Below are 25728 nucleotides of genomic sequence, written 5' to 3'. Positions count from 1 at the left end.
CATTCTAAGGAGTCCCACGACGGGCACAATTGGGGACACATGCTTGTTTGGCTTTGGTGGTTACCCTAATGCCTTCTATCCTATCCAGGATCAGGGCATATTATGGCATACAAGTTTTGACAGTTACAACAGCCGAGTTCTAGTACTCTCTAGTCCATTAAAATCTACAGCACATGATCATTGGATTTTCAAAGAATGATGAGGTTTTGCAAATACATCCATGAAATTTTGAATTTATCAATAAGCACTCGAAAAGAAAGTATTTTAGCTCAACAGCTCACTTAGGGTAAAATGAATCAGACTTAATCCTAGCATGCTTAATGAACCAAGTTACAATCCTATCTCAAATCTTCATACAAGCATTACAATGTCGATTAACCACAGAATTCAATTAAGTCCTATTTCGATTGTGAAAACCTTTAGCCATGAATTCAGAGACATGTTCATCCTAGACGTTAGGGGCATCCTAAGACTCAAGCAAACAAAACAAAAAAAAAAGACACTAAAAAAACCATAGAATTTTTTTTTTTTTTTTTTTTTTTTTTTTTTTTTAGGGAAGGGTAAAATAAACAAACAATAAACAAAGACACAAGTACAATTCAACCTAAGCAAGTGAAGGGATAGAAATTTCAAACTCTCGTTGATGGCTCCTTCACAGCTTCGGTTGAAATGGGTTGCCTCCCATGCAGCGCTTAATATTTATAGTCCTTCAGCCTGGACTTTTCTCCTTGTTCACACGTGCTCATTCCTTGGGTTAGGCACCGTGTTACTTGGTAGCTTCCCTATTTCAGCAATCCGACCCATGAAATCCACCACTTGGCCCATTTGATTCTTGAGCTCTGCAATATCCTTTGAATGGGTCGCCTGTCCTTCAATCAAAGCTTGAGTAGCCGTGTTAAGTTGTTGTTGCCCCACAGCAAGGGACTTCAACAGTTCATCATAATTAGGGGCACTCAAAGTATTAGAGACAGGAGGTGGAGGGACAGAATTGGGAATACCAAAATTTTGAGGTACCTGAGGCCTCAAAAAAAAACCTGGTGGGCGCTGAGAATTTTGACCTGGGCCTTGAGGTGGTCTCAAGGTGTTATCATTGTTGGCCCAACGAAAGTTGGGGTGGTCTCTGAGCCCAGGATTGTATGTATTAGAGTAAGGGTTGTACCTCGGGCCTCCTTGACCTCCTTGATACCCTAGGGCGTTAACAGATTCCCATCCTTCTAGAGAGGCAAGCTGGGGACATTTATCAGTGGGGTGCCCTTGAGTCGAGCACATCCCACACACTTGAGCCATTGCTCCTCCTCCATTAACGTTTAAGACTTGAGACAGCAAAGTAGACATCTTGATGACCTTGTCTTCAAGAGCAGAGTTAGTGGACACCTCATGTACCCTCCGTTGAGAGGAAAGCACCCCCTCATATTGTTGATAGTTTAGTGCACGATTAGTAAGTAGCACCTTGGCATCAGCAGGTGTCTTATCCATAAAGGATCCTCCAGCAGCAGCATCTAACAGACCACGCTCATTAGCGGTGAGTCCTTCATAAAAATAGGTAAGGAGGGACCCCTCACTCATCCCATGGTTAGGGCATGATGCTACAAGGCTCTTAAACCTGTCCCAATAATTGCAGAAATTCTCCTCATGTCCTTGCGTAATTCCACTAATCTGCTTCCTCAAAACAGTGACCTTTGAGGCAGGAAAGTACTTCGTAAGGAACTCGCCCTTCATCCTATCCCAAGTGTTGATAGTGCCAGCAGGCAGCTCAAATAGCCAAGTCTTGGCCTTGTCCTCCAAAGTAAAGGGAAATGCCTTCATCTTCAAGATATTGATATCAGCTCCTTTAGGGCACATACTCCCACAGAAAAACTCGAACTCCTTGAGATGCTTGTTGGTGTCTTCACTACTCATCCCATGAAACTAGGGTAGGTGATGCAGAAACCCACTCTTTAACTCAAAATCATCATTAAGCCCCTCTCCTGGTTCTGGATAGGCAATGCATAAGGGCGCAGCACCCCCACCTGTAGGATTGGATAGTTGCCTAATAGTCTCAGCCATTGGTGCCTGTACTTGCTCAACACGGGCGTGCTCTTCCTCTTCTTCCTCTTCTGTGTCTGCAACGTCCTCTTCAGTGACCTCTTCTTCTTCTTCTTCCTCTTCAAAGACTTGTTCTTCTCCTTCTTCAGAATGGTCAGGTTTGTTGACCTCCTCGGTTGATCTAGTTGAGGAGTTATAACCTGAATAGCTAGAGTCCTGAGAATCCCTCCTTTCTAGAGGAGGGCGGTCTGAAAAAGTGAGTTCTGCCCTTTGCTTAGCACGTTCCAATTTTTCAAACAGCTCCTTAGTCTTATCAGAGACAGTGGACATTCATGGACCTTTAAGACCAAATCAAGTGTTAGTAACATGTACAAGGTTCGAAATACAAACATTATGTCTTTCCTTAACTTTCTAAGTTACTTTTACATTTACATACTTAGGTACTGGAACAGAGGACCTCGTTTGTGCAATGGGACTATAGAACAGCTACCCTCGACAAAGTCATGTTTAATCCAATATACCTTAAGCAGGTCACACATCAATTTTTGTTTTTTTTTTTGTTTTTTTATAAACATAGTTAATATCTCAATTGATTCCAAGTTGTAAGTCGAGCCCAATAGAAACCACTACTATTGGTGAGATACGATATAGGGATAGTCGCCGAGACATAAGTCTCTTTCCTTTGTTTCAGAAGGCCGGATGGCCAGATTAAGAGGTAAGTGAGAGGGAGGACTCATTTTGGTGATACTACGGAGGCTACTCCCTCATTGAGGTTTAGGCCCCTATCGGCTACTCCCACATAGTGGTTTAGGCTCATTCTATAGTATCTCTGAGATCCAATTGAACCCATCACCCAGGGTCTCAACCTAAGACACCATCCGTATGCCCCTTACTCAGCTGGGAAATTAACTTATGTGTTAGACCGTTCTCCAAGTGCTAATAAAGGCTGCCCTCAACCTCAAGAGACCTGAAAAAGGTACTGATGAAGGGTTTAGGCCAATATTAACAAAAGGGCCCTTGTCTACTCATACGATTTTACACACTTACAACAATTAAGTATTTAGCTAAATTCATAACCTAAGTATATTAATCTAAGTGAAACACATTCAATTTACAATATGGTTAAAAAAAACAACTTCTACAAATTGTACAACAATGATAAAAGACATGCTTAATTTTGTAACACTCATAAAACTTAAACTAAATCACAATTAAAGCTTGGCCTAACCGAAATCGTAATTTGTCACCATTCCAAAAGTGTAGTACAAAAATTAGCATGCATTCTATATACAACAAAATCGATGACACTTTAAGTGCAAGGGATTTTAACAATCCCCGGCAACGGCGCCAAAAATTGGTGCGGCTGAAATAGCCTCACAATTTAACCCTGCAAAATGTAGTTGTCAGTATAGGATAAGCAGGGATCGTTCAGTCCGGGGATTGTAGGGTACACCTACACAAAAAGGCCAGTTAACAAATAAAAGAATAAAATGGGGGGTTTTGAAATTTGGTTCCTAATCTACTTAAAATAAAAACGAAACAAATAAAACTATATACAATGATCGACTTCCCTAACCTAGACCAATACCACTCAGAAATTACTAAGTGTAAAAACAGAAAATTCATTTCAACATGCTACAAAAATGTGACCATCTTTAATGCCTAGATAAGAGCTCAAATGAAAAGCCTCAGCGGATCAATCCATTTATCTGATTCATTCTAATGTAGGCATGGATCGGAAATGTCCTTACCAAGCCTAATACTACTAATTTTCGAAAACACTCAGCGTAATTCTCTTAACTAGTAGTATTATCTAATCCTCGAATCAACTCACACGTGCAAATTAACCATTACACATAGAATTTAACACGTAATTTCCAGAATCGTTTAATCATTCAAGCATGATTTTTACCACCCGTTAGAACTAATTACTACTTGTTTAACTCAGTGTCTTAACAAATAACAATTATTCTTGGCAAATTAAGCAAACACACAAGAACACTCAGCGTGATTCTAGCATGCAAACCTATGAACCTAACTCTGAAAATTACCTAAACACGTAAAAGGGCACAAGATTGTAACATGCAGCATAAAAGAATTCTCGAAATTAACTCAATAATAAACTGAAAATCTGAAAAATATTAATAAAAATATTCTGAAAATTCCGTGTCTCCAATTAGACAACTCGCAAATTGAAACACATAAAACCCAAATAAAAATTGTAAGTAGAGTCATAGTTACACTTTGAAGCTTTCCTCAGCGGCTTAGCAACACGGTGATGAACTCGTCTCTGCTGTGGTGGTGGAGCGTCCTTGACTCAGCGCCTAAGAGCTTTGTAGATTGATTGATGGATGGTGGTCACGGTCTTGTAGGTGATGGAAGTTTAAGGAGTGAATTGGGCAGTCTTGGAATGGTTTTTGGCCAGGAAGTGATAGGCAATGAATTATCTTGGCTGGGAAGTGATGCAAATTCAGTTCTGGACGTTGCCTATTTATAGCGGAGCATTGGTTGGCTTTCCCAACTGAAACGTCTTCTTTATGGCCTTAACTCCTCTCATAATGGGGCAATTGATAGGAGCATAAAATGCGACGTTTATAATGTTTAAACCCTATATTTTGCTAAGTTATTTCCTTTATCTTGATCAATTTAACTTAGTTAGTGTTTTGCAGGTGTAAATGGAGTCTCAAAGTCCAAAAGTGGCTAAGGAAGGCACAAGTGGCGCAGAAATGAAGAAATGGAAGTTCTCCCAGTTTGACTAGGAAAAGGAATCCTAGTTGGAGTAGGAATCAGAAGCTGACTTAGATTCAAACTCTTAAGTCGCGGAAATTAGAAGTTCTACTTGGACAGGGAAACCCAATTCTACTCAAATAAGGAATCCTAGTGTGATAAGGAGTCCCTGTTGGATAAGGATTACTCAAGAAGGTTCCGGAAGAGTGTAGAAGCATCTCGGAAAAGGAAGCAGTATTCAACTAGGAAACCTACTTGCATATGGAGTTCTACTCATACTAGGAGAGCTATGGAACATTCATGAAGTATCTAGAAGACTCAAGAAGACCATATGCCGTACACATGGAAGAGAAAGCAACAAGAGATTCGAATTACAAAGCAATGTGGAATTTGGACTTCTTGTTGAGTAAGGATTGGAATTTCGTGAGATTCTTGAGGGTTCTTGAAGGTTCTTGACGTTTCTACTTCATAATAGGCGTGCAAGGCATGTGAGAGGCATGTGATGTGAAGGAAAACCGAATTGGACTCAACTTGTGCATTAAAAGTCAAAACCATTACAGATTCGGAAATCTGCCTGTGCAGATCAGTCAACTTCAACGGAGTGTCATAAATCGTTCAGAGCTCAGAAAATTATGATCTTTATATGGTTGGAAAGCTACGGATGTCTAGTTTCCAGAGCGTTTTACGGTTCATCAATAGCTATTTTCTAGAGGAAGTTATGGCCGTTTTAGTGGACTGAGGTCAATCCTGCCGGAAATCTGTTTTGGGAGAAAGAAGTCCTAAATCAACACGAATTAAGAGAAACCAAGTAGAAACGAATTGGGAGTGCCTTGAGACGTTCTACTATATATACCTTGTGTATAAGACGTTCAGGGGTTGCACATTATTCTCCACAATTTCGTTTCTCACCGGTTTGCTCTCAAGTTTCAGGTTTTCGCATCTTGCAAGTTCTAGCCGTGCCATCCTCCATCTTTGCCGTGATCTTCACCTTGTGCCACCACCTTGGAGCTTCTTTGGGTCTTTGGGACGTGATCAAGGGTTGTTCTACCATCTTCCCTATGTTTTCTTCACGGTTTAGTATGCTTGTAGTTGTAATTTTCTGTTTTGATTCTTTTAAGAGTGAAACCGAAACTATGAGTTAACAATCTGATTTTTGAATGCAATTTTGATGTTCTTTTCAATGATTGATTGGTTTATGTGTGTTTGATCTTTATTAGTTGCCGAAATATGGAATGATAATCTGGTTTTGTTTTATGGAGAACTTTTATGTGTTCTTGTTCTTTGGTGCGCAACATAGAATGATTGCATGTAATTGGAGCTAGTAATTAGGTGAACGCTTGTTGATCCTAGTTCAATATGGTAGTAAAGGCTTTGTACAAAGGTCGAGATCAGATTATGCATGTAATGAAAAGACTTGCTTTGAGTACTTGAATTTGCATGTTTATTGACTAAACTTTCACTTGTTCTTAATGATTTGAATGCATGAGATCATGAGTTGCTTTGATTGTGTGATACTTGCATTTGAATTATATTGTTTAGGCGCTTGTTCTACTCAATTGTGTAAAGGGAAGTCATATAAGGGACATCGGGCGCTTGTAACTTTGTTTCTTGGTTGATATCGTTCCATGGTAACTAAAAGATTAAAGATTGCATGAATGGATTGTTCTTGATTAATTCTTGAAAAATTGTTCTTCGAAAATTCTTCTTTTCCCACCTATGTAAATAAACGTTTTTGTTCTTGATTATTTTCTGAAAAATTTATGTTTTCAATCTTCAAAAACCCCCCATCTTTATGTTTTCTTGTTTGTGTAAATAAATAAAATTAACTTAGAATTTTTAGGTAGCATGTTCATATAAATAATAAAATAAAAATAAAAATAAAATAAAAATAAATGTTTTTAAATTCGTGAATAGTGAGTCCGTGAATAGTAAATATGTGTTAGTGTTTTCTAGGAATTATTTTGGTGGTTTTTAGGGATTTGTTTTGTGTTTTTTAGGAGTTCCTAAATTTTAGGGATTCTTTGGTGTTTTATAGGAAAAGTAGTTAGAGTTAGTTTTGACTTAGTATTTTGTGTTTGACTTAGTCAATAATTTGTTTTCTTAGTAATTAAGTAATCCTAATTAGTATATAACTAGGAATCCTTGTTGTATATGGTTTTCTAATATGATATGGATTTGTAAAATGTATTTAAATAGGAGTAGGATTTCCATAACCTTTTCTAACTCAAATTCTCTCTTTCTTTCGAATTCTATGTATATATATACTTGTATATTTTGTTGTTCTCTCATTCCTTGCTCTCTAATTCGTGATACATGTATGTGTGCTCTCTAATTCTTTGTTGTTCCTTTGTTGTTTCGAAAATCTATGCATGCTTGTACTTGTAAAAATTCTAATTTTCGTGAAACTTGTAAATTTGTATATTCTTGTCTTTAATTTGTTTCTCACATGTTAGCACCCTCAATCCCCGGTTTAGAACGATCCCTGCTTACTCTATACTAACGCTCGACATTTTCAGGGTTTAAATTGGCGAATGCTTTTGCACGTATCAATTTTTGGCGCCGTTGCCGGGGATTGAAAAGTCTTCATGTGATGAAAACGCCACTAAGGTATGATTTTGGTAAGGGATTTTGAACTATTATGGAATAGGTGAAGTCTCGTTTGTTGATATTAGCCTTAACCCCTTATTAGCACCTGATTCAGGTCTTTTAAGGTTGAGGGCGGCTTTTATTAACACTTGAAAAATGTCTTGCACTTAGGCCTTTTCTTATCTAAGTAAGTATAGCCTATGTGAAATGGTGACTAGGAAGGGGACAACGTCCATGATGGGTTTTGAATCCAGAAGTGCAATCAAACGAGCCTAAACCACTATGTGGGAGTAGCTTGTGCCAAAATGGTTTCTACCTCTCGTGTTCGTCCTCCCCCGCACTGGCCATTTCAGTAAGGTTGCCCAAAGGATTTGAGAAGAAATATGTGTGGAGGCAAGGACTTGGGCCGCACGTCCAAAACAATGGTTCATTATGTCTTATTGAAGTCATACACTTAAACAATTTTCGAAAGAATTGGTTTTGGTAAGAAGGATGTGAGTCATAACGGAATAGGTGAGAGTTCTTTTATTAATACTTGTCAATCAACTCCTTTTATCTCTGCGGCGCACCTTAGTAACACAGGGTGTCTAGGTTGATTAGATACGAGAAGTGCTTACAAGAGGGCCAAAACCACTATGTGGGAGTAGCTCCGCCAAAATCGTTCCTCTACTACCTGGCTCTGTGCCAAAAGAGTTACCAAAAGATAAAGGGGGGAGACTTGTATTAACATTAGAATCTCTGGGCCGCACGTCCAAACCTTGACTTGCAAAACTCTTATTGAAATTGGTTAAGTCGAAAATTGTAGAAGATTGTAACTAACCACTATAAAATTTTCGTTGGCCTTGTGTATACTTGTTTATATGTGACGTTTTTGATGTGTGTACCTTGGTCCACGTCTTGTTTATATCTTACTAACTATATTCTTTCATTCTATAACAGGATCAATGAATGTCTGGATCGTCTGAACCACCCAAGTACACCAAAACGCCCCTCCACGTCATTCAAGCACGGATTGAAAAGCTTAAGAAAAACTTGGATCTCTTTGACGTCCAAGTTACCACTCCACTTCAATTTCGTGAGCTTCAATTAGATAGTGAAGGGAATAGAGTAGAGGGAGGATCAGAAGCTTCTGACACTTCAGTTGTTCCATCACCACACCAAATGCCACCTCCATCACCTCGTGCACTCTTAGTCATTCAACCACCACCACCACCAATGGCTCTCACCATCAGGCAACTCTCTACATCTGTGATCCCACCTGGTGGCGTTCTAACTTGTATAACCTACCCTGCTACAGCTGAGGGGGCAACAGCTGATTTTGAATTGAAGTCTGGGCTACTTCATCGTCTTCCTACATTCCATGGACTCTCTATGGAAGATCCCAACAACCACTTGATGGAATTTCAGTTCCTCTGCACTAGCATGAAGCCTCAAGGAGCTGATGAGCATATTTTGAAGTTGAAGGCCTTCCCATTTTCGTTGGCTGACAAGGCAAAGCAATGGCTTTATGAATTGCCAAGTGGACGGATTACATCTTGGGCTGATATGATGAAGGCGTTTCTTGAGAAGTATTTCCCTACATCTCGCATCATCATGCTTAGGAAGAAGATAAGTGGAATCCAACAAGGGCAAGATGAGTCCTACGCAGATTACTATGAAAGGTTCAAGTCTCTCACCACTCAATGCCCTCAACATGGCATGAAGGATGAGACCTTGCTCACTTGTTTTTATGATGGACTCACCAACTTGGAAAGAGACATGCTAGATGCAGCTTCTGGTGGATCGTTTGTTGACAAGGAGCCTGCGGCTGGAATGATCCTTATTGAGAATAGGGCCTTGAATCAACAACAATATGGAAGCTCTAGGCCCAAATCAACCACCACACGTGAAAGGGTCCATGAGGTAAGTACTTTAGCTCAACTGGAGGATAAAATTAACAAACTTACTTCTCTTGTGTCCCAGGGTTCACATGGACAAGTCATGGTGTGTGGAGTTTGTTCTACGCAAGGGCATGCGTCTAACCAATTCCCTCAACTCATGGAGGAAGGAGGACAAGAAGGTGTCAACGCCATAGGTTTCCAACAAGGGTACCAACGTCCTAGGAATGATCCATATTCGAATACTTACAATCCTGGATGGAGGGATCACCCTAATTTTCGTTGGAAGGACAATGAGAACGCTCAAAGTGCACCTCAAGGCTTCCAACCACGTCCTCAAGGCTTTTATCAAAAGCCTCAACCTCCTAACCCTACTCCTTTCAATTCGAATTTTAATTCAAATGCTTCTTCTTCTTCTTCTAATGATGAATTGATCCGAACTCTAACTAAGTCTACTCAAGCTTTAATTGCAGGTCAAACTCATCATGGGAATCAAATCAATGCTATATCTACGGATGTGAATGAGATGAAGAAGCAAATGAGTCAAGTTGTGGAGTTTATGGGTAAGTTTCATGAGCAAGGTAAACTACCAAGTGGTACCATCCCAAATCCTCACTTTGAGCAAGCCAAAGTCGTCACTACAAGGAGTGGTAAGACCCTTGTAGATCCTCCAACGCCTCCCAAAAAGATCTCAACGTCCATTTTAGAGGAGGAGGATGACCCTGCAACGTCTAAGGCTCATGTGACACCTCCTACTGCAGAACCGAAACCTAAAGGACAAGTTTCTAACTCTTTCAATTCGGTTATTGCTAATCCATCTTCTTCTCCTTTGCCTTTCCCAAGCAGATATGCTAGATCCAAGAAAGATGAGGCCGAAAAGGCCATCTTGGAGACCTTCAAGAAAGTGCAAATCAACATCCCTCTCCTTGAGGCCATTAAGCAAATTCCTAAGTATGCCAAATTCTTGAAAGAGCTTTGCACCACAAGGAGACAAAACCGTGAGAGAGAAGTGGTGAAGGTAAGTGAGAACGTCTCAGCTGTGCTTCAACGCAAAATGCCTGACAAATGTAAGGATCCAGGGAGTTTTTCTATCCCTTGTGTTATTGGAACCACTAGATTCGAAAATGCCATGCTAGACTTAGGTGCTTCTATAAATGTCATGCCTTATTCTGTTTATGAAACTCTAGGTCTAGGTGAGCTTAAACATGATAATGTTATTATTCAGTTGGCAGATCGATCTAATGCATACCCTAAGGGGTTAGTTGAGGATGTACTTGTGCAGGTGGGTGAGCTAATCTTCCCAGCTGATTTTTACGTCCTAGAGATGGAGGAGCCTTCTCCAAAGTCAACGCCACTTTTGCTAGGTCGTCCCTTCATGAGGACGGCTAGGACTAAAATTGATGTGTATTCTGGCACCTTGTCAATGGAATTCGATGGAGAAGTTGTTGGCTTTAACATTTTCGAAGCTATGAGGTATCCCCTAAGTGATTTTCAATCATGTTTTTCTATTGATATACTTGATAAACTTGCGCAGAAATTCATGGAGATTATGGAGGATGATGCCATGGCTTCAACCATTGCAAGTGGCGTTGGCATTCTTGAGAATGGCGCCACCATACCTAAGGAAGAGCTCACGGATTCTTATGAATCCATCCACCTAGAAAACGTTGCTTCTCTTGAGGCAACGACCTATGTAGGTGATAGGAGCATTTTAATGCGACGTTTTACTTGCTTTTCCCTGCATTTTCTGCGTTATTTCCTTAATAAAACCCTGTTTAGGAAAGTTTCCATTCTTTGATTGGGAAAGTTCCTATTTGTAGAAAGTTTCTATTTTTGTAGTTTTTATTTATCATTTTTAGTAAGTTTCCATTTTTAGTAGTTTCTATTTTTCATTTTTAGAAAGTTTCCCACTTTTCATTTTAGGAAAGTTTCTATTTTTCTTACTAGTTTCTATTTTCAGGTCCTTGTCACAAATGAGCTGAAACGAGCTCACAAATGGAGAGAGAAGCTAGCCAACGTTGGAGGGAGACAAGATGAAGTACAAAGGGAAGCACAAATGAGCAGAAATGAAGAAATGAAGCTTTCCTGGTCCAACCAGGAAACCCTGTCCAGAAAAGGAAAGCTTGCCAAAACAAGACTCTTGAGCCAACCATGAATAGAGATCGAATTAATGAAGTGACATGGCATGAGAGAAGCTTCTTGAAGACTCTAGATGATGACATGGCACAAAGGTGGCGCATGGAGGCCCAAGAACTCTCAAGACTTGTTGGATTTTCGGCAAATGGATCAAAAGCCCACAAAGCCCATGCAATTAGGGTTTGTGACGCAATGAAGAAACCCTAGAGATGTTTGCCGTCCAAAATGAAGAGAGAAACAAGGAAAATGACGTGGAAAATCAGAAATTAAAAGGAGATTTTCTAGGGAGATTTTCTAGGGCTATTTTTATGGAAATTCATCAAGAGATAAACCCTAGAATATCTTTTGCCGTCCAAGCCAAGAGGAAAAGAAGGAAGTTGCCGTGTGAATTAAAAGAAAACCCTAGAGAATTCGGCAAGGAGATATTCAAGGGAGAAATAAAAGGAAAGAGAAAAAGGTGGAGACCAAGAAAAGCTCAAAAGAAGTCTAGATACATTCCTTAATTCCCTAAAGGAAGTTTGGCCGAATTGAACTACAAAAATCAGAATTATATCAAGGGAATTTCGGCAAGATTATTTAGGGAATTAAATGGAATTTTGTGATTGGTTGAACCACCTCATAGGGCTTATTTGGCAAGATATTATTGGAGGAAATTATGTGGAATTTTCAGATTAATTCCATAAGGTTTACACGGCTTGGAGAGCAAGTTGGCCGTCCCCTATATAACCTCCCCTCTTCTCAACGTTTTGGAGTTCCAAGCTCCATTCTTTACGTTTACACTTTGAGAAAATAATTCAGAAAACTCTTTAGACTAGCCGTGCTCCTCTCCATCCTCTAGGGCAACCACGAAGTGCAAGCAAGGCCAAGGAAGAAGAAGACAAGCCGTGCACACCATCCACCCTCCACCTTGAAGATTGCTTTCGAAATTCAAGAGACCACATCATCACTTCATTCATCTCATCTTCATCACGGTGTAATCCGATTCTCCTTGTACCTTTGCTTTGTATTTTCGTTGGTTTTGCCTTAGTTGACACATATGTATGAACAAGTATTGTTTTCTGAAATTTTATGATGAATTGTTAATTTTCAGATTCATATATTGCGATTTATGGTTGCTTTTGTGTGAGTGTTCGATTAAATTTGCATGATAGATAACTTTTGTATTTTAATCTTATGTGGTTGCAAACACTTAGGGTTTTGATATAATTGGTGCTACGAATTTAAGAACATGAATCAACTTTTTGGTTTTGTGTTCTTGGATCGATAAGTAGTAAAGGTTTTGTACAAAAACCGAATTTAATCAAAGAAGATTGCAATTAGGTGGACTTTTTCATACTAAGTTGCACATTTGAGTTGATAGCCTTTCTAGGTGCTTAATGCGTTAAACATGACATGATTGACTAGCTTTCTAGGGTTTGATTGCATGTTTGATAGGATTAATCTAGGTGCTTTCGCTTAGGTTAATTAGCATTGAAAGTAAAATATGGGAAATTGTTTGCTTTTGAACGTTTCACATGATCAACTCCTCTTGCATGACTATGATGAACAATGATGAACTTGAATCAATTTTAATCATGAGTTTCGACTTTGATCTTTGTTCTTACATTCCATTTATATTTTTATGTTTTTGCGTTTTTAATTATTTAGTTAGCTTTTATTTTCGAAAATAGAAAACCAAAATCAAAAATCCCCCCTTTTTCGTAAATATGTATATATTTTGTTTTATTTTTGTAAATATTATACTTTGTTTTAATTTTAATTGTTTAATTGTTTGACAATGACAGGTGTACCCTCAATCCCCGGAATAGAACGATCCCTACTTACTTTATACTACTAATGACATTTCAGGGTTAAATTGGTCGCTCAACAAAAGCGACATCAATTTTTGGCGCCGTTGCCGGGGATTGAAAAATCACTTGTTAAATATGTGAATATATGTGTTTGTTTATATTGTGACCGAAAAAAAAAAAAAAAAAAAAATTTCTTGTTAATTGTTCATAATTTGTTAGTCAATTAGTTAATTAGTTAATTAATTACTTAGGTTGTTATTTATATTATTGAATACGAATTTTAATTGTGAGTTGTAAATTAAAGAAGGAATAGGTGAAGTCGTGTTTATTAATATTGACTTAAACCCCTTATTGGTACCTAGTCCAGGTCCCTTAAGGTTGAGGGCGGTCTTTATTAACATTCATTGAACTGTCTTCACACTTAGAATCTTTTTCATCCAAGTAAGTATAGCCTATGTGGGATGGTGTCTAGGAAAGGGGACAACGTTCATAACGGGTTCTTGGATTCAGAAGTGCATGCAAATGGGCGTAAACCACAATGTGGGAGTAGCCTATGCCAAAATGGATCCTACCTCTTGTGTTCGCCCTCCCCTACCTGGCCATCTCAGTAAGGTTGCCCAAAGGATGTAGGAGGGACTTTGTGTCTAGACGACTATACTTGGGCCGCACGTCCTCTTGATTTACCGCTTGGAATTGAATTTGAAATCAATGATATATATAACAAATGAAAATATTGTGATTCACTAAGGTATATTGGATTAAACATAGTCTTGAAAAGGGTAGCTGTTTCAGTCCCATTGCACATCGAGACTCACTGTTCCCGTACCTAAGTGTTGAGAATAATTGTAAAGAAAAGGAAGAAAAACATATATTTGTAAGTATTTTCGTAAAAAAAAAAAAAAAAAAAAAAAAAAAAAAAAAAAAAAAAAGAAGTGTACAAAGTGTGACGTTTGTTTGTTTGAAAGTTTTGTACAAATTGTGTCTAATCTTGTTATACAAAGGAAATGTAAAGAATTAATTATAAATATTGTTACATTCTTGATTTATTATAAGTGTGTAAATTCGTATGAGTAGATAAGGGCCCTTTTGTTAATATTGGCCTTAACCCTTCATTAGTGCCTTTCTGAGGTCTTATGAGGTTGAGGGCGGCTTTTATTAACATTTGGAGAACTGTCTAACACATGAGTTCTTTTCAAGCTGAGTAAGGGGCATATAGGTGGTGTCTTAGGTTGAGACCCTGGGTGATGGGTTCAATTGGATCTCAGAGATACTATAGACCGTGCGTAAACCACAATGTGGGAGTAGCCAATAGGGGCCTAAACCTCAATGAGGGAGTAGCCTCCGTAGTGTCACCAAAATGAGTCCTCCCTCTCACTTACCTCTTAATCTGGCCATCTAGCCTTCTGAAACAAAGGAAAGCGACTTATGTCTAGACGACTATCCCTAGATCGTATCTCACCAATAGTAGTGGTTTCTATTGGGCTCGACTTACAACTTGTAATCAATTGAGATATTAACTTTATTTTGTAAAGATAATAAGATACTTGAACATAACCTCCACTTGTAAATTGTGTGATTTGTACTTTCTATACTTGTATAAACTTCTTACGTGGTTTATTTGTGAAAAGATTGTGGATAGTTTTTAATTTATACTCTATTTTATACTTGTATAAATCATAAATAGTAAAGTCATGAATAGTAACTTGTGAATAGTGACTCGTGAATAGTAAAGTTGATGTATCAATCACTAATTTGTAATTAGCTCACTTTATACTTTGCTAACTTCTTTGAATTTTGATGATGTTCAGGATTCCTATGAATGACCGAGCCTTTTAGACCCTCTACACTAAAGGAAATTGAAGCAAGGCTCGCTCGTTTGAAGGGTCCTTCACTCCTTGAGTTCACAAGCCCTTCTCCTTCAACATACAAAGAGTACACATTTAACGAGCAAGGGAAGCGGATTTACTTTTCTGAGGAGTCTACATCACCTACACCAAGTCCATCTCCGCCTTCACGTTCACCTTCACCTGTGGTTTCGTCCAACTCTACACCACCTTCACCACCACCTGAAGAAGTCGAAGAAGAGAGAATGGCATCTATTAGGGAACTCTCCACCGCAACTGTTGAAGGAGGACCCCCTACAGGCATAGTATACCCTGCCCCTGCAGCTGGAAGACAAGCAGAGTTCGAGCTTAAGAGTGGATTGTTGCACAAGCTCCCTATCTTCCATGGCCTCAATATGGAGGATGCTAACAAGCACGTACGAGAATTCCAATCTGTTTGTGCAAACATGCAACCACAAGGGGCGGATGAAAACCTTCTTAAGATGAGAGCATTTCCATTCTCTCTAGCTGATAGAGCCAAGGATTGGCTATATGAGCTTCCTGCAGGTCGTATCACATCATGGGAAACAATGAGAAAGGCCTTCTTGGAGAAATACTTCCCAGCTTCAAAGGTCATCACACTTAGGAAGAAGCTTAGTGGAATAGAGCAAGCTCATGATGAGTCCTATGCTGCCTACTATGAGAGGTTCAATTCCTTACTTGCACAATGTCCTCAACATCAGATGAAGGATGAGACCCTACTTACATGTTTCTATGAAGGACTCTTACCCTTGGAAAGGCAAATGTTGGATGCTGCAGCTGGTGGAGCTTTTGTGGATAAGTCACCTGCGGTTGGGAGGGAACTTATAGCTAATCGTGCCCTAAACTCCCAACAGTATGAGGGTGTGAGACAACCCACTCGTAGGGTAAATGAGGTAAGCACTAGTCCTGCCATTGCGGATCAATTGAGCAAACTCACCCTTCTTGTGAACAAGGTGGCGACTACTCAAGGCCATGGAGGACCCTCTGCTTGTGGGGTATGCTTTACTCAAGGACATCCTACGGATCAATGTCCTCAACTGAGTGAGAATGGTGGTTGGGAATCTGTGAATGCTATAGGAGGCTATCAAGGGAACCAAGGGGGTCCCCCACGTCCAAGGTATGATCCATATTCGAATACCTATAACCCTGGATGGAGGGACCACCCCAACTTCAAGTGGACCAACAATGAAAATGTTCAGAACCCTCTTGGTGGCAGTTTCCAACGTCCTCAAGGACCTCCCTATCAAAGACCTTACATGCCTCCTCAACACAATGTAGGGAATCCCAATTCTCACTATGATAAGACGATAGAGGCATTGACTAATTCTACTCAGGCATTGACTAGTGCCACACAGACTTTGCTTCAAGGACAACAGACCAATGCCAAGGACATTGCAGAGCTCAAGAAGCAAATGGGACAAGTGGTGGACTTCATGACCAAGTTTCATGAGAATGGTAAGCTTCCGAGCAACACAATTCCAAACCCAAAGGGAGGCTTTGAAGGTTCCACCAACTGAGGAGAAGAGGAAACCACGTCTAGGCTGAGAAGACGTTAAAACCAAGCGCTACTTGGGAGGCAACCCATGCAAATCAGATTTGCTTTCTTTATCCTTATCTTTTATTTTTCGTTTTTGCTTTTTGAATTTAGTATTATTTTCGTAAATTTCATCCCTATATGCTTAAGTGTTTCATTGCATGCTTTTAATTGATTACATTGAGGACAATGCAATATTTAAGTGTGGGGGAAGGGATTTATATTGAGTCATATATTGAAAAATACAAAAAAAAAATTGAAAAATGTCAAAAATTTAAAAATTTTCGTTGCTTTTGTTTTTGTTTTGAGTCTTAGGATGCCCTTTCAACTGTCTAGGATGATTCTATATCTTTGAAATCATGACTAAAAGAGGATCACAAAATTGAGATGATTTAAACACGGTATTCTTTGGTTAATTGAGATATATGAGATATATATGCATGTGTAGTGGATATGGATTTAGAAACTTTGGTACAGAAAATATGAGCATGTTAAGATGAGTTTTGATTCATAAAAACCCATGTGAGATAATTGAGCCCATGTCCCTTTTTCTTGGAGTAAAATGAAAAATATATTCTTATTTTCTTGGCGATGTTTTGATGATCTCATTATTCTTTCATTTGATTGACTGCTTGCCATAGATTAAGTTTGATGGACTAGAGAATGCTAGAATTCACTCTTGTGCTTGTTGAGACGTTATATCAATACATGGCCCTGATTCTGGAAGGGATAGAGGCATCCTAGGAATTACCACCATTGCCATATAAACTTGTGTCCCCATTTGTGCCCGTCGTGGGACTCCCCTAGATTAGCCCCTTTGAGCCTACATTAAGCCTTTTCGTTCATCACCCTAAAATCCTTAACCATGAAGCTTAGTATAGTAACAACCCTACCCTTTGTTCTAAGAACTTAGTGGAGCTATCTTTTGAGACATACTACATGGGTTTGATGCTAAGGAGGAAAATTGAGAAGAGGTTAAAGTTCAAGTGTGGGGGTAGACTTGTCCATAAAGAAAAAAAAAAAAAAAATATATGTGAAAGCCGTGAAAAATGAAAAGAAGAGAAAAAATGTACGGCTAGAAAAGAAAAGAAAGAAATATTTATGGATTTTAGTCCCCCATACTTAGTGATTTTGGAGTTTACTTTGAAATGAAGGCCTATTAAAGAAAAATTTGACCTTTGTCCATTCACTGTAGTTCAGGGGAAGTTTACAATGAAGATTGGGCCCAACATGAAGACACTAGGCCCCTTTTATGTTACCTCTAGGGGAAGTGACGTTTTTGCAATGCATTGGTGGATTTCTTGTGGTCTCTACATTTACATATGCTCTGCTAGGTTTTTAGGACACTTTGATAAATCCTTACCCTTCATTTCTTAAAACCTTGAGCCTTAACCCATTACAACCCTTGAAAAGACCTTCTTGATCCTTAAGATGGGACAGCCCTTGATGTGGAGATGAGTTACAAGAGTTGAACCTATGGCTTGGGTCCATCTGTGCAAGTAGTTGGTATCCTTCATGAGATCTTTAAAGAAAATTATACATGTGCTTTCGTTTCTTACATTATGTGATATACTTGCTATCTTTCACATATACTTGAGTGTATAAGCTTTTAAGCATTGCCTTGAATTCTGAGAGAAGAAAGAGTGGATATGCCTTGTGAGGATTGAATCATACTTGTCTGAAACATGCTTAACAGAACCCATCACCATTGTTACAACCAAGTCCTACTTGTGTATGTGAAGATTATGTGTTTTAATTAACTCTCGAATGCCTAAACATTTATTCTTGGTGAAGTGCTAATCTTGGTGTTGTGAAAGTAAGAGATTGCTGAGACAAAAAGTTGAAGGGCTATAGAGTCTGTTTCGTGTCAAGTCTTTAATTTTCGTTGAGTCTTAGTGTGTGTCTTAGTGTGATTTTGCTAAGGGACTAGCAAAAGCTAAGTGTGGGGGAATTTGATAGGAGCATTTTAATGCGACGTTTTACTTGCTTTTCCCTGCATTTTCTGCGTTATTTCCTTAATAAAACCCTGTTTAGGAAAGTTTCCATTCTTTGATTGGGAAAGTTCCTATTTGTAGAAAGTTTCTATTTTTGTAGTTTTTATTTATCATTTTTAGTAAGTTTCCATTTTTAGTAGTTTCTATTTTTCATTTTTAGAAAGTTTCCCACTTTTCATTTTAGGAAAGTTTCTATTTTTCTTACTAGTTTCTATTTTCAGGTCCTTGTCACAAATGAGCTGAAACGAGCTCACAAATGGAGAGAGAAGCTAGCCAACGTTGGAGGGAGACAAGATGAAGTACAAAGGGAAGCACAAATGAGCAGAAATGAAGAAATGAAGCTTTCCTGGTCCAACCAGGAAACCCTGTCCAGAAAAGGAAAGCTTGCCAAAACAAGACTCTTGAGCCAACCATGAATAGAGATCGAATTAATGAAGTGACATGGCATGAGAGAAGCTTCTTGAAGACTCTAGATGATGACATGGCACAAAGGTGGCGCATGGAGGCCCAAGAACTCTCAAGACTTGTTGGATTTTCGGCAAATGGATCAAAAGCCCACAAAGCCCATGCAATTAGGGTTTGTGACGCAATGAAGAAACCCTAGAGATGTTTGCCGTCCAAAATGAAGAGAGAAACAAGGAAAATGACGTGGAAAATCAGAAATTAAAAGGAGATTTTCTAGGGAGATTTTCTAGGGCTATTTTTATGGAAATTCATCAAGAGATAAACCCTAGAATATCTTTTGCCGTCCAAGCCAAGAGGAAAAGAAGGAAGTTGCCGTGTGAATTAAAAGAAAACCCTAGAGAATTCGGCAAGGAGATATTCAAGGGAGAAATAAAAGGAAAGAGAAAAAGGTGGAGACCAAGAAAAGCTCAAAAGAAGTCTAGATACATTCCTTAATTCCCTAAAGGAAGTTTGGCCGAATTGAACTACAAAAATCAGAATTATATCAAGGGAATTTCGGCAAGATTATTTAGGGAATTAAATGGAATTTTGTGATTGGTTGAACCACCTCATAGGGCTTATTTGGCAAGATATTATTGGAGGAAATTATGTGGAATTTTCAGATTAATTCCATAAGGTTTACACGGCTTGGAGAGCAAGTTGGCCGTCCCCTATATAACCTCCCCTCTTCTCAACGTTTTGGAGTTCCAAGCTCCATTCTTTACGTTTACACTTTGAGAAAATAATTCAGAAAACTCTTTAGACTAGCCGTGCTCCTCTCCATCCTCTAGGGCAACCACGAAGTGCAAGCAAGGCCAAGGAAGAAGAAGACAAGCCGTGCACACCATCCACCCTCCACCTTGAAGATTGCTTTCGAAATTCAAGAGACCACATCATCACTTCATTCATCTCATCTTCATCACGGTGTAATCCGATTCTCCTTGTACCTTTGCTTTGTATTTTCGTTGGTTTTGCCTTAGTTGACACATATGTATGAACAAGTATTGTTTTCTGAAATTTTATGATGAATTGTTAATTTTCAGATTCATATATTGCGATTTATGGTTGCTTTTGTGTGAGTGTTCGATTAAATTTGCATGATAGATAACTTTTGTATTTTAATCTTATGTGGTTGCAAACACTTAGGGTTTTGATATAATTGGTGCTACGAATTTAAGAACATGAATCAACTTTTTGGTTTTGTGTTCTTGGATCGATAAGTAGTAAAGGTTTTGTACAAAAACCGAATTTAATCAAAGAAGATTGCAATTAGGTGGACTTTTTCATACTAAGTTGCACATTTGAGTTGATAGCCTTTCTAGGTGCTTAATGCGTTAAACATGACATGATTGACTAGCTTTCTAGGGTTTGATTGCATGTTTGATAGGATTAATCTAGGTGCTTTCGCTTAGGTTAATTAGCATTGAAAGTAAAATATGGGAAATTGTTTGCTTTTGAACGTTTCACATGATCAACTCCTCTTGCATGACTATGATGAACAATGATGAACTTGAATCAATTTTAATCATGAGTTTCGACTTTGATCTTTGTTCTTACATTCCATTTATATTTTTATGTTTTTGCGTTTTTAATTATTTAGTTAGCTTTTATTTTCGAAAATAGAAAACCAAAATCAAAAATCCCCCCTTTTTCGTAAATATGTATATATTTTGTTTTATTTTTGTAAATATTATACTTTGTTTTAATTTTAATTGTTTAATTGTTTGACAATGACAGGTGTACCCTCAATCCCCGGAATAGAACGATCCCTACTTACTTTATACTACTAATGACATTTCAGGGTTAAATTATGTATATATTTTGTTTTATTTTTGTAAATATTATACTTTGTTTTAATTTTAATTGTTTAATTGTTTGACAATGACAGGTGTACCCTCAATCCCCGGAATAGAACGATCCCTACTTACTTTATACTACTAATGACATTTCAGGGTTAAATTGGTCGCTCAACAAAAGCGACATCAGTAGGTAAGTCAAGTCCTTCTTTTTCACTTTCCGTCTCTACTAATAAACCTTTACCTTCAGTGATTCAGGCACCTACCCTAGAGTTAAAGCCATTACCAGATCATTTGAAGTATGTTTATTTGGGAGATAAAGAGACGTTGCCAGTAATTATATCTTCATCATTGACGTCTACTCAAGAGGACAAGCTTGTGGAGATGCTTAGGAGGCACAAGACTGCAATTGGTTGGACTTTAGCAGACATTAAGGGAATTAGCCCTACCACTTGTGTCCACAGGATTTTGCTTGAGGAGGGAGCTAAGCCAACTAGGGAGGCTCAAAGACGATTGAATCCACCCATGAAGGAAGTTGTGAAGAAAGAAGTCATCAAGCTCCTTGATTGTGGCGTCATATACCCTATTTCAGACTCTAAGTGGGTTTCACCAGTTCAGGTTGTGCCAAAGAAGTCTGGGATAACTGTTGTGAAGAATGCAGAGAATGAGTTAGTGCCTCAGAGAACTGTGACTGGACATCGAGTTTGCATAGACTATAGGAAGCTCAACGCCACTACTAGGAAGGATCACTTCCCCTTGCCATTCATTGATCAGATGCTTGAGAGGTTAGCAGGTCATGAGTTCTATTGCTTCTTGGATGGATATTCTGGTTACAATCAGATCGCCATTGCTCATGAGGATCAAGAGAAAACGACCTTCACTTGTCCTTTTGGTACGTTTGCCTACAGAAGAATGCCATTCGGACTATGCAACGCCCCAGGTACGTTTCAAAGGTGCATGGTAAGTATCTTTTCTGATTTTATTGAGAAAATTATTGAAGTTTTTATGGATGACTTTTCTGTCTTTGGTAAAGATTTCGAAAATTGCTTAAGTAACTTAGAATTGATACTTGTACGTTGTGAAGAAACTAACCTTGTTTTAAATTGGGAAAAATGTCACTTTATGGTTAAACAGGGAATAGTTTTAGGGCATATTATCTCTAAACGTGGAATTGAAGTAGATAAAGCTAAAGTAGATCTTGTTAGATACTTACCATACCCCACAAGTGTGAGGGAGGTCCGTTCTTTTCTTGGACATGCAGGTTTCTACAGGCGCTTTATCAAGGACTTCTCCAAGATTTCTAGGCCCCTATGTCGTCTACTTCAAAAGGAAGTGGCGTTTGAGTTTGATGAGGATTGCAAGAAGGCATTCAACACTTTGAAGGAGCTTCTAACGTCTGCACCAATTATGCTTCCACCAGATTGGTCTCTACCCTTTGAGATCATGTGTGACGCCTCTGATTATGCCATTGGGGCCGTGCTAGGACAAAGAAGGGACAAGAAGCCCCACGCCATCTACTATGCTTCTAGGACCCTTAATGATGCTCAACTCAATTACTCTACAACTGAAAAAGAACTTTTAGCTGTTGTTTTTGCCTTAGAGAAATTTCGATCTTATTTGTTGGGTACTAAAGTTATTATTTATTCTGATCATGCAGCTCTGAGGTACCTGATGTCAAAGAAGGAGGCAAAACCTAGGCTAATTCGTTGGATACTCTTGCTTCAAGAGTTTGACGTTGAGATCAAGGATAAAAAGGGCTCTGACAACGTTGTGGCAGATCACTTGAGTAGGCTAGTGAGTGAAGAGGACGCCATACCCTTAGTGGAGATGTTTCCGGATGAACAACTCTTCGGAATTCAGGTAAGTGAGCCTTGGTACGCAGATATTGTTAATTATTTGGTGTCCAAAACCTTCCCTAGTAATATGCTAAGTGCTCAACGTGATAGACTTAAGTTTTTAGCTAGACAATATGTTTGGGATGATCCTTACTTGTGGAAATATTGTTCTGATAAATTGATAAGGAGATGTGTGCCTAATAATGAACAAAAAGCTATACTTGAGTTTTGTCATTCTAAACAATGTGGTGGTCACTTTGGCTCGGATAGAACTGCTAGGAAGGTGTTGGAATGTGGTTTTTATTGGCCTACTATATTTAAAGATGCATATAATTTTTGTATGACATGTGATAGGTGCCAAAGAACTGGTAATTTAGGACCTAGAGATCAAATGCCTTTAACTCCTGTTATAATAGTCGAAATCTTTGACGTTTGGGGTATAGATTTCATGGGTCCTTTTCCTTCATCTAATGGTTTCCTTTATATTCTCTTGGCTGTTGATTATGTTTCTAAGTGGGTGGAAGCGAAAGCCACCAGGACTAATGATTCTAAGGTTGTTGCAGGGTTTATAAAGTCTAATATTTTTAGTAGGTTTGGCATGCCTAGAGCACTCATTAGTGATGGAGGTTCTCACTTTTGCAACAAGACCATTGAAGCTTTGCTTAGGAAGTATCATGTGACTCATAAGGTTTCAACGCCTTATCATCCTCAAACAAGTGGACAAGCAGAAGTTTCAAATAGGGAGATCAAGAGGATACTTGAGAAAACCGTGGGTCCTTCAAGGAAGGATTGGAGCCAACGTTTGGAGGATGCTCTTTGGGCATATAGGACGGCTTTCAAGACGCCAATTGGGATGTCTCCATTTCGTTTGGTGTATGGGAAACAGTGTCACTTACCTGTGGAGTTGGAGCATCGAGCTTGGTGGGCAATCAAGACGTTTAACATGGATTTGGATGCAGCTGGACTTCATAGGAAATTGCAACTCAATGAGCTTGAGGAAATTCGGAATGATGCCTATGATAGTGCACGGATCTACAAGGAAAAGACAAAGGCTTTTCATGATAAGATGATTCGTGGAAAGACCTTTGTAGTTGGTCAAAAAGTTCTTTTATTTCATTCCAGATTAAGACTTTTTCCTGGTAAGTTGCGTTCTAGATGGGTTGGTCCTTTTATTGTTACTAATGTTTTTCCTCATGGTGCTATACAGATAAAGAGCCATATTACTGGAGCAGAATTCAAGGTGAATGGACATCGTCTTAAGCCTTATTATGAGGCGTTTGTGGAGCATAATGTGGAGGATGTACCCCTCCAGGAGGCGCCACAACCAGAAGAATAAATGAAGGTGCAAGTCTAGGCTGAAAGACTTTAAATATTAAGCGCTGCATGGGAGGCAACCCATTTCATCCGTAGCTGTGGAGGAGCCATCAACGCAGATTTGCTTTCTTGAACTCTTCCATTCTCTTTTATTTTCGAAAACTTTATCTTTGTTTTAGGATTTGTTGCGTTAACTCTTCTGCCATGCTTGCTTGATTTTTTGTGTGCTTTATACTTGTTTATACATTGAGGACAATGCATGATTTAAGTGTGGGGGAAGGGTATAACGTTTCACTTTGTTTTTAGGAGCTAGTTTTGTGGTTATAAAAAAGAAAACAAAATAAAAAATCGAAAAAAAAATAAAAAAATAAAATAAAATAATTTGCGTTAACTTTGTTTTAGGTTTTGTGTTTCATGTTTCGATTTTTATACTTGTGTTTTTGTTTTGTTGTTTATTGTTAGAGTCAAAATGAATTTTGGGTAAATATCTTCTTCATCATAGGCGCATCCAATGGGATGTGATGTCTAAGGTCTAGTTTGGATATGAGAAGTGCTGACAAAGGGTCTCGTCCCCTGTCAATCAAGTGAGCTGAGCTCCGCCAAAATCGTTCCTCTCTTCACCTGGTCATGTTCCAAAGGAGTTACCGAAAGGAGAAGGGAAATAACCCTAAGTCCAAAACGTTTTTGTCTTGTTTGTGCGTCATTTACATGGTTGTTTTTGGTTTTGTTGTGTGATTGAGTCTTAGGATGCCCTTTTAACTGTCTAGGATGAGTTTATATCTCTGAAATTAAGGCTAAAAGAGGATCACAAGATTGAGATAATGTTTGATGATATTCTTTGGTTAATTATGATTTATGAAAAGCATATGAATGTGTAGTAGATATGGTGTATGCGTAACTTTGGTACAGAATATGAACATGTGGAAGATAAGTTGTGATTCATAATAACCCTTGTGAGAATTTGAGCCATGTGCCCTTTCTTTGTGAGTGATTAATGGAAAAAAATGAAGTATACTCTTATTTTCTTGGCGATGATTTTGTTGATCTCATTATTCTTTCATCTTGATTGATTACTTGCCATAGATTAAGTTTGATGGACTAGAGAATGCTAGAATTCACTATTATGCTTGTTGAGACGTTTATGATCAATATATGGCCCTGATTCTGGAAAGGATAAAGGTACTTACTTAGGATTTTACCACCATTGCCAAATATAGCCTGTGTCCCTATTTGTGCCCGTCGTGGGACTCCCCTAGTTTAACCCTTTTGAGCCTACATTGAGCCTTTTCTTTCATCACCCTCAAAAATTCCTTAACCCTTAACCCTAGTATAGTTATATCCATACCCTTTGTTCTAAAGACTTAGTGGAGCATATTTTTGAGACTTTGCATGGAGTTTTGGCGTCAATGATGAATTTTGAAGACATGAAGAAGTTCAAGTGTGGGGGTAGACTTGTCCATAGAAAGAAATATTGTATGTAATTGCCGAAAGAAGAAAAAATGAAATCATAAAAAAAAAATAAAAGAAATTTCGGCAATTAAAGAAAAAATGTTTGCTATTGTTTTATGTTTATGGATTTTAGTCCCCTATACTTAGTGGATTTGGAGTTTGCTTTGAATTGAAGGCCCATTGTTGAAAAATTTGGTCTTTGTCCAATTCACTTGTTCAAAAGAAGGTTAGAATGAAGTTTGGGCCCAACATAATGGTACTTGGCCCTTTTATAAGCCTTGGAGGATACATGACGTTTTGCTATACATGGTGGATTTCGAGGAAAGTAGTCTCTCTACATCAACAAGTGCTCTACT

At 38.6% G+C, this 25728-nt stretch overlaps 1 protein-coding gene and 1 non-coding gene across 2 annotated transcripts; one reads left to right on the top strand and one right to left on the bottom strand.

The window, feature by feature from the left end:
- Nucleotides 1-8286: 8286 nt before the first annotated feature.
- On the top strand, nucleotides 8287-23945 carry LOC121052821. The gene is made up of 6 exons (XM_040518706.1): nucleotides 8287-8643; nucleotides 9301-10908; nucleotides 21033-21323; nucleotides 22104-22438; nucleotides 22964-23039; nucleotides 23817-23945. Exons 1-6 carry the CDS (start codon nucleotides 8287-8289, stop codon nucleotides 23943-23945), a joined length of 2796 nt encoding a protein of 931 aa, XP_040374640.1.
- LOC112201209 lies at nucleotides 8932-9038 on the bottom strand. Its single transcript, XR_002936665.1, has one exon. It is a non-coding gene; the product is annotated as a small nucleolar RNA R71 (small nucleolar RNA).
- Nucleotides 23946-25728: the final 1783 nt, after the last annotated feature.

The sequence above is a fragment of the Rosa chinensis genome, chromosome 4 (assembly GCF_002994745.2).
Source record: "Rosa chinensis cultivar Old Blush chromosome 4, RchiOBHm-V2, whole genome shotgun sequence".
Lineage (NCBI taxonomy): Eukaryota > Viridiplantae > Streptophyta > Magnoliopsida > Rosales > Rosaceae > Rosa > Rosa chinensis.
The sequence above is the reverse complement of the archived record's forward strand: the minus strand, read 5'-3'. Positions and strand labels throughout refer to the sequence as shown.